Here is a 9,432-nt window from a genome sequence, read left to right on the forward strand (position 1 = left end):
TATAGAAAAGCAAACAGATATAAACGTGTACCTTTCTCACTAAATTTTAAGCACAATCATTATTAATCTGATTTTATTCAGGTTTATTTAGAAAACTTTTGAACCCTACTCAGATATTTTCTTCCTATCAGAGTTGCATCTGAAGACTCAGTACATCTTGGTTTCGGATGCTCCTGCAGGTAGCTCTTCTCTAAACTTTTAGGACATGTCTTTACTTGCCAGCTCATAACGTGCCACAAAGGAGTTACCGTCTCAGCATTTCAAGTTAGTTATCCAAGCCCTCTCTCTGGATGTCTTGCATATTCCCTTGTGAAAGAATGAAGGAAAGAAAAACAATATATTTTTTTAAGTCTCTCTAGACCTTGAGATAATCTTGATCCAATCCAAGGTTTGCTTGGCTGGTAGCTTAATAAAGTCTGCTATTGATGTCCTTAGTATTCTTTCAGCTCACTCCCAAACCTGCTTCTCCTTTTTAAAGAATCCTCTTTAAAGAGTACATATTTTAGGGAATTCCCTGGTGGTCTAGTGGTTGGGACTCCACGCTTTCACTGCCGAGGGCCTGGGTTCAATCCCTGGTCAGGGAGCTGGGATCCCACAAGCTGCACGGCCAAAAACAACAACAAAAAAGAGTACACATTTTAAAACACATTTAAACATGATATAGCATCTTGAAGACAGTGGCTCATGCTGATTTCTCTGTATTTTCTTGTCCTGCCCTCTCCTTGCTTCTGCTATCTCCTGTCTGGTATAGTCTCATATCTGAAAGCCCCACTCCCAGGCCTTTAGCCCTGTCCTTCACAGGACTGTCCCCATTTCCTGGCAGAAGGCAAGATCTTTGCTGAATATAAGTAGCCTTCACATTCAGTTTTCTCTGCCCCACAGATGCTCTGAAAAGGATGCCCGGCTGGGCCTCTGCACGTATTCCAATGAGGCCGTACCTGCTGCTTCAGGTAAGCCCTCAGTGCCCAACTGTTTTGAAAAACAAGATGTAAGGACTCTAAGTCTCCATTGATATCTTGCAGAACCTTCATGGGAACTCTTTGGGGTTGATGAACCCTTTTCTTAGACTAAATCCATAAAAAGAATAACCATAATAGCTGCCACTTATGGAGTGCTTTCTGTGTGCTAGGCACTTGTTAAGCCATATTTATGTGCGCATGCGTGTATGTATATGTATTTGTATGTACACACTCACCTTCAATCTCCACCAGCCCTATGAGCAATTTATTATTTACATTTAACTGATGAGAAAACACAGGCTTAGAAGTTAAGCATCTTGCTTTAAGTCACACAGCTAGTAAGTAGTGGAAGTGGGATTAGAGATGCTGACATAGTGATAGGTTTCTTCTCAGCCCCCTCCCCCCTCCCGCTGTGGCCTCTTCTCTGAGAAGGAGGCCCCTAGCCATCCTCAGATGGTATGGGATGCAACAGCTACAAAAGGAGCCCTCCATCTTCCCACCCCTCACACCAGCTAGAAGATTGTCGGGGGTCCCCACCTAGCGTCCCTCTGCTCTTCCTAGGGGAAGGACTTCATGTCAGCTATGTCATCGGTGGACTCCTCAGCATTCTGCTTATTCTGGTGGTGATCGCGGCTTTGATGCTGTACAGGTAACCTCAGCCCCACTGCAGTGGCTGTATGTTTGCTGTATGTGCCATCAGCACGTTTGGGACCTCCTGAAGTTGACAGCTCACTGATTCCACCTATGACCAGCCTTATTTCAAGGTTGGGTCCCTGGTCAGAGCAGCAGAAGGGAAGGGCAGAAACCTGAATGTGTACCCTTCTTCCCCAGTCACAGCCCAAGCAGTTTCCTCATTTCATGACCACAGCAACGCTTGGTATTTTCCTTATAGACTAGGATATTACTAAGGACACAGAGGGTGTTACCCAAGTTCACACAGCAAGAGGCAAAGCTGGTACTGACTCTAGCATCTTTGCTTTTACCACCACTCTACACTACCTCAAACCACTGAAGCTGGAAATGATCTTCTCTTCACACAAACACAACTCTTTACTACAATGTGGGGTGATAGATACATCATTGCTCGGTAGGGATCATCCTGGGAAGGTGGAACGTGTAGTATTCAATTTAGAATCTTCCTTTTATGACCCTCTCTGTATATATTTTCTCCTAAATGCTTTGTATGCAGCTTGCAGCAAAAATGTCAGGATTTTGCTGCTACTGCAGCAGCTTCTACTAACAACAACAACAATAATAGTAACACCTACCATTTAATGAATATGTATCAATGTCACAACAACTTTGTAATACAGGTATTATTATTCCTCACTTTACAGATGGGGATCTAAGGCTCAGAAAGTTTAGATTATGTCCACCAATACCCCAGCCAGTAAGTAACAGAAGTGGCATTGAAACGTAGGTCTGTTTTGACTCTAAAGCTCAGTGTATTTGTTATCTATTGCTGTATAACAAATTACCCTGAAACTTAGCAACTTAAAATGACAACCACTGATTATCTCACAGTTTCTGTGGATCAGAAATCTAGATGAAGGGACTTCCCTGGTGGCGCAGTGGTTAAGAATCCGCCTGCCAATGCAGGGAACACAGGTTCAAGCCCTGGTCCGGGAAGATGCCACATGCCGCGGAGCAACTAAGCCCGTGTGCCACAACTACTGAGCCTGCGAGCCACAACTGCTGAAGCCCACGCGCCACAACTACTGAAGCCCGCGCGCCTAGAGCCCGTGCTCCACAACAAGAGAAGCCACCGCCAATAAGAAGCCCATGCACCACAATGAAGAGTAGCCCCCACTCACCACAACTAGAGAAAGCCCGCATACAGCAACGAAGACCCAATGCAGCCAAAAATAATAAACAAATAAAATTAAAAAACAAAAAAAAAAGAAATCTAGATGCAGATTAGCTGGGTGCCTCTGCCTCAAGGTGTCTTACAAGGCAGCAATCCAGGTATCAGCCAGAGTTGTGGTCTTATCTCGAGGCTTGACTGGGGAAGGATTCCCTTCCAAGCACAGGATTCAGTTCCTCGCAGGATGTTGGCTAGAGGCCTCCCTCAGCAGTTTGTTGCCTTGTGGGCCTTTCCATAGGACAGCTTTCAACATGGCAGCTTGCTTCCCCCAGAGTAAGAGTAAGAGAGAGCGGAGGGAGGGAGGGAGAGAGGGCAAACTAAGATAGAAACCAGTTTCCTTGTTAGGAGTTTCCTTGTAACCTAATCTAGTATCCCTCACTTTTGCATGTTCTGTTCATTAGAAGCGAGTCACCAGAACCAGCCCACACTCACGGGTCAGGAATTCAGAAGGTGTGAGTACCAGGAGGCAGGGACCACTGGGCCCTCTTAGAGGCTGCCTGCCACAACTTGGGTTACAGCTTCCCCAGATATTATCCCCATACAGATCTGAACTAATTTCTCATCACTTTTTCTCCTAAAGACACAAAAAATCCAAGTTAACTGATCCTGCAATGGGGAACCTGACCTACAGCAACCCTTCCTACCGAACTTCCACTCAGGAAGTGAAAATTGAAGCAATCCCCAAACCAGCCATGTACAATCAACTGTGCTATAAGAAAGAGGTAAAAATTAAAATTTATATCCAAGAGTTTGTTTTTGGAGGGCGGGGGTGGATTATACTCCAGTTGCCTGAGTAGATCAGTAAGGGATGCTGGGTAGTCCATCTACCATTTTGGAAGTTATAGTGAACAGAAGAATGGGATGTGATTCGGGTTTCTGGAGAGGTCTATAACTTCTGAGGGACCAGCTTGAGGGGCCCTAGTGAGAGTAAGATTAGAAAGCAGATCCCAGAAGGTTTAGGTCTGAAGGCATGTGAGTGTGCACCTCCCTGCCAGGAGATATTTTCCCAGGCTCAGGGGTTCCTTCCCTTCTGGAGCTGTCATTCCCCAGCAGTGAGGCTGTGCCCCTCTGAAATAACCCCAAACTCCTAGGAAACACCAAAAAACCCAAGAGCTCCTGGACTCTCCCTTTCTAACCTCTGATCCAAGCTTTTGGCACCTGTGGTTGGGAATGGCTGGAGTACTGCTATTCTTCCTCTTATCACATAATCTAGAGGGATTTCTCTAGAATTCTGAAAGTTTATATGCTTTTGTTCTTTTAACTCCTTTGTTGCTGCAGTGAAAATTTATTTGCTAAATGTTTAGGCATGAAGAATAGTCCCGTTTTGACTAGGGAATATAGCCTGGGACTTAGATTTTCCTAGTCTGATATGACCCTTGTTTTTTTCTAAAATCCTGTAACCCTTCATTAGAAATTATCCCTTATGAGACCTAACCCATCTACTCTCTTGGCCTGTCTAGCACAGTCAAAGCCAGCCCTCACACCTATAGGGCATAATGAATACACTTCATACAATAATCATGTGATTTCAGAATCCATGAATTTCCCTATTAAAACAAAGCGTCCACTACAAGCCAACACAGAAGCTGCAGGGATAGCTTGCAGATTTAGGGATGGTAGACCCCTTCTCTGTGAATATCTTTGAGAGAAAGACTCTTGAAGCTTCTTGGGTTCCTGGAGTGTCTGATGCCCCAGAAAAGAACCCCAGTGAGGGCCCTAGGTTAGAAATTAAAATCATGTGACTCTTTCTCCTGTTGTATGCTTTTTCCTCAGCAGCTCTTTCACCCCTCTGATAGTCTTTCACCCTTTCTCTTCTGATTTCCTCTTGATTTCAGGTACCTGTTGCTGTGTGTTTGTAGAGGGCGTGGTATCACCCAAATTGCTAGTGCCACGTCACCCACATCTCCCTGACTTACCCCACGTGTCTCTGTGATGAAGACACTGAGTGGTCTGCATCTTATCTGACACTAATTCAGCTTGGAGGGTGTGCTGGCTGACTGGGCATGTGTGTGCGTGCCTTGATCAAGGGAGCTGTCCCTCCCAGAGGGCAGGGACCATATTTTATATTGTTTAATCATCAAAGTATCCTGCTTATTGAAGGGAAGGGGCTCAATAAATATCTGTGGAACTGAACTGTTATTGAAGTAGAGCAGCAGTCGCAGGGCTCTTGGCAGGAACACCATCCCAGGGACAGAGCCCAAGCCATGGCCCATTTTCTCTTGGCAGTGGCGGCATGTTGGTTGGTATCCCCCAGAAACCAGGAGTACGGCTACCCCTTGAGGAATCCATAAAGGGAGAAGCCTGAGTGGAACTTAAGGCTGTCCTTGGAACGATCGCAGGTTGCTTGGAAATGGCCCTGAGGCTCCTGGGAGTAGAGCCAGAATAACCTCCCACAAAAGCTTATAGGTTACAGTACCCCCAGTGGATTGACAGAACTCAAGTAAGAGGGTTTTCTAGAGCCCTCCTGTCTTACCTTCTAAAACTTTTCTTCTTAAGAAAGTTAGAAAGAAGAGAATTAAGAATAAAATAGCACATGAAACTGTATTCAGTATCTTATAATAAGCTATAATGGAAAAGAATCTGACCATATATGTATGTGTATATATATATATATATATATATATATATATATAACTGAATCACTTTGCTGTACACCAGAAACTAACATTGTAAATCAACTATACTTCAAAAAAAAAAGGAATAGCACCAAAGTAGTTTAAAATCTTGAATAAATGCACATTTAGTTGCTTTTGTCAATGCTTCTGATCATGTATATTAGCATGCTGTCCCATTAATAAACCCCATTAGCAATGTAATAATAGCTAACATGATCTAGTGCATGTTATGCGTCAGGCACCTACCAATTGCATTGCGTGGATTGCCTCATTTAACTCTCACAGCCATTGGTTATGAGGTACGGACATTGTTACTCTAAAGAGGTGAGCCTGAGTTTGGGAGATGTTCAGTAATTTGCCCGAGGTGATGTAGCCAGTGAGTGGCTCACGGAAGTCACGGTTCTCCCTCCTCCCTGTATGATAATGGTAATAATCATCACAGCTGCTCCTTTCCTTTTAGGCTCAGCCTCATACATTTGCTCTGATTAAATTTCCCCATTTGTTTGTGGGATTTTTGCGCTCTTCATGCCCACTCTTAGCCCATCCACTTCCTTTCTAAATTCGTCATGAGATCCTTTACAGAGAGCCAACCAACTGACCGTGTCTCTCCACTCCCCACCCTAGGGTGGACCTGACCATAACTACACCAAGGAGAAGGTCAAGATTGTAGAGGGGATCTGCCTCCTGTCTGGGGACGATGCTGAGTGGGATGACCTCAAGCAACTGCGCAGCTCCCGAGGGGGCCTCCTTCGGGATCATGTATGCATGAAGACAGACACCGTGTCCATCCAGGCCAGCTCTGGCTCCCTGGATGACATGGAGACGGAGCAGCTGTTGCAGGAAGAGCAGTCTGAGTGCAGCAGCGTCCATACCGCAGCCACTCCTGAAAGACGGGGCTCCCTGCCAGACACAGGCTGGAGACACGAACGCAAGCTCTCCTCAGAGAGCCAAGTCTAAACGCCCATGTTCCCTTCCCTTCCTACCTGCTCCTTCTCCTTGGTGGGCTTCAGTCCCTGAGCTCGCTTATACAGCAGGCCCCTTTCCTGTGTGCTCGTCCTGCGCCGCCTCCTCCCGCCTCGTAACTGCTCCCAAGCCCTCCACTGGAGCTGTTTCCACCTGGGTTCGTAACTACCTGTGCACAAGAAATGATGGGGCATCCTGAGAATTTAGACCTGGATTTTACCACGAACTTCACCTCATGCACGCCATCCTGAGCCCCCTTGAAACCAGGCTCAGTAATGATTCCTCGTCAGTACAGAGCTCCACCTCCCCTTTCCCTGGCACCCTCAGTGCCTGCCCCCCAAGAGCTGATGATCCAGGACTGCACTCGCTCCATCAGAGCTGGCCTGACCGCATCTCTGAGGGAACTTGCTGACCGGGGGGGCTGGGGCGGGGGGGTGGGGGGTCATGGGTAAAGAGAGAGATGAAGGATAGAGGTTGAGAGAAGGAGGAGTCAGCCCAGCTGGCATGGGCATCTGGAAAACCTCCAGCCTCGAGTGCATTGGCAACATGAAAAAGCTTTTAAGGGTGATTGGGCCTGGGTGTCCTCTCCACTGCCGGCCATGGCTATTATTCTTGCCCTGACAGTTGTTGTTTCTTCAGCTGCAGATACTGATGAGGTCTGGGTATGGCTCAAGCTGTTCTTCCTCCTGCTAGAATGTCTGGAGCCTTTTCTACCTTCAGATGACTGGGGGGTCTCTATCACACGGCCGCTGGCTAATAGGAATTCCCTCCTGCTGCCTCTAGCTTGTGAGCCGGTGTCTTGAATGCGTGTGGGACCCTCAGGGGTGGGTCTCTGCAGCGTCTGAGAAGCACTGCTTAGACCAGTCTTAGCACATCCCCTGAACTATAATGTTCTGCCACTTTCTCCTTCCTCATTCTCTGGGATTCTGAGCACAGAGATCCTGAAGCAACTCTCCAAAGCAGGGCCAGAAGTTTTCATACATGGTCAGGAAGAGTGATTGGTTTAGTGACTTGAGGCACCCAGGGCTTAAAGGGAAGTATCCATGAAGCTGAGCCTCCTGTGTTCTCTCTCAGGTGCTCAGGGATCTAAGTGAGTAGACAGAGCCTGCCGCTGTGGGTGGTGAAGTTCCCATTCCGACTCTTCCCAGCTAAGTGACTCCCTTTTCATGCTGAGGTGCCATCACTTGGTTCATGCTTATTCACACAAAAGGCATGTGTGTCACACTAGTGTCAGGGGAGTTGAGACTTTTTACTGTCCTAAAACTTCTACCTAGCTCTTCTTTTTTGGGGAGGAGGGGAGGTGCCTAATTTGCTTTTTCTGACCTAGCCTTGTAGGCACGTATGGTGAAGAGGCCTAAATAAAGATGCAGAGTGGGGGGCAAGGAGTAGGAAGGTAGAGAGAACCACTGAGGAAGCCCTTTCAGCCCAGGGCAGATCCAGACCTCTTTCACCCAGGGATCAAAAGCAACAACAGGAACTGAGAATGGAGTGGGGGTGCTTCAAGGGGAATTTTCCAGATTTGAAACACGTCCAGGGGTTCTTGGTATTGAGAAATCAGCTGCCAAACGTGAGGGAAAAGGGAAGATCAGAGCAAACCTTTTCTGGTCAGTTCTAAGACCGCTAGAGACAGGTGCCAGGCTCTCAGCCCTGCTCGCAGTAGCCAGCCCCAGGTCTAGACCCTCATAGGACAGCCAGGCCAGGCCAAGCAGGCTTTTCCAATACACAGAGTGGGAAAGGAAAGGTCCTCCTCCTGGGAGGAAAGGGGGACATTTCACACTTGATGGGGCAGTAAAAGAAGGAGCCCTTTGGGTCCTCAGACTCACGGTTGGGCATGGGGAGAAAGTAGCAAAGTGGCATTTTCTTGAACGGAAAGGGGGAAGGATCTTATTGCACTTGGGCTGTTCAGAATGTAGAAAGGACATATTTGAAGAAATATCTATTTGAGCACTGATTTACTATGTAAAAAGCAAAATCTCTCTGTCCTAAACTAATGGAAGTGACTCTCCCACGCTCATGTGTAATGGTTTTAACGTTACTCACTGGAGAGATTGGACTTTCTGGAGTTATTTAACCACTATGTTCAGTATTTTAGGACTTTATGATAATTTAATATAAATTTAGCTTTTCTTAATCACTTTGCCTGGCTTTGAGTCATGACTAATAACTGCACCTGCTCTGTCTGGCAGAAACATGCTGTGGAAGACCTGCTTGCAAACATCACCTCTAAGTCCCTTGGGGATGTGAGGACACTGAAGAGCAATAAAGGGTGGGAGGTTCCTGGCTGGAGGTTCAGCTCATCTTGAAAAGACAGGTTAAGACCAGAGTTCATTGGCTTCTGAAATCCTTATTTCCTCTAGAGGAGGGTGGCTGATAGGTTTCATCTTGAGTGCCAACTCTGGTTGGTCATGGCTGCCTGAGGTTCTGTCCAGACCCAATGGGAAAAGTGTCATGATGGTTAGTGGCGTCTCCTTTGGCCACCAAAAGGAAGTGTCATGGCATGTATACCATGTATCTTCTATTTCTGTTCTAGGTCTACGAGGACTTCAGTGTCACAGAACTTGACTTTGCCTTTCAGTGATGGTCACTGGCAAGACTGTCTGATGTCTTGAAATAAAAGTACTGGGATGGGGACAAGAAGGGCTAATTCCAGTCCTAGATCTGCCTCTAGCTCTGTTTGATCTTAGTCATGTTTCACAGTTACTCTGAGAATGGGTCAATCAACACTAAGATTCCTTTTATTTTTAAAAAGCTGTCTACTCATAGCTCATCCACTACATCTCAAGCCTAGAACAAGGCATTGGGGATCTCTTTTCAGGTATCTGGACAAATAATACCTCTCAGTGAAGATTGGGAATCATGCAAGTCTTAATGCCAGTTATAGAATTTGATGTCAAGGGTCAATAGTTGATTTTCTAAGCCATAAACCATTTATAGAACATTGCTCCCATTCATTCATTCATTCATTCATCTGCTAGGGGCTGGACACTACCCAAGCATGACCAAGAAAGATTATCACAGAGCTTAGAGTCTA

General features: G+C 46.3%; 1 protein-coding gene across 1 annotated transcript in view; it reads left to right on the forward strand.

Annotated features, from left to right (window-relative positions):
- The window catches only part of LRP4 (LDL receptor related protein 4), a 52,534-nt gene extending 43,478 nt beyond the window's left edge, over positions 1 to 9,056 (forward strand). Inside the window, exons 35-38 of the mRNA XM_067749160.1 lie at positions 883 to 950; positions 1,521 to 1,608; positions 3,404 to 3,545; positions 6,063 to 9,056. Of these exons, the coding sequence (XP_067605261.1) occupies positions 883 to 950; positions 1,521 to 1,608; positions 3,404 to 3,545; positions 6,063 to 6,395 (631 nt within the window). The 3' untranslated portion in view covers positions 6,396 to 9,056. The remainder of the gene's footprint in view (positions 1 to 882; positions 951 to 1,520; positions 1,609 to 3,403; positions 3,546 to 6,062) is intronic.
- Positions 9,057 to 9,432: the final 376 nt, after the last annotated feature.

Source organism: Pseudorca crassidens, chromosome 9 (assembly GCF_039906515.1).
Source record: "Pseudorca crassidens isolate mPseCra1 chromosome 9, mPseCra1.hap1, whole genome shotgun sequence".
Taxonomy (NCBI): domain Eukaryota; kingdom Metazoa; phylum Chordata; class Mammalia; order Artiodactyla; family Delphinidae; genus Pseudorca; species Pseudorca crassidens.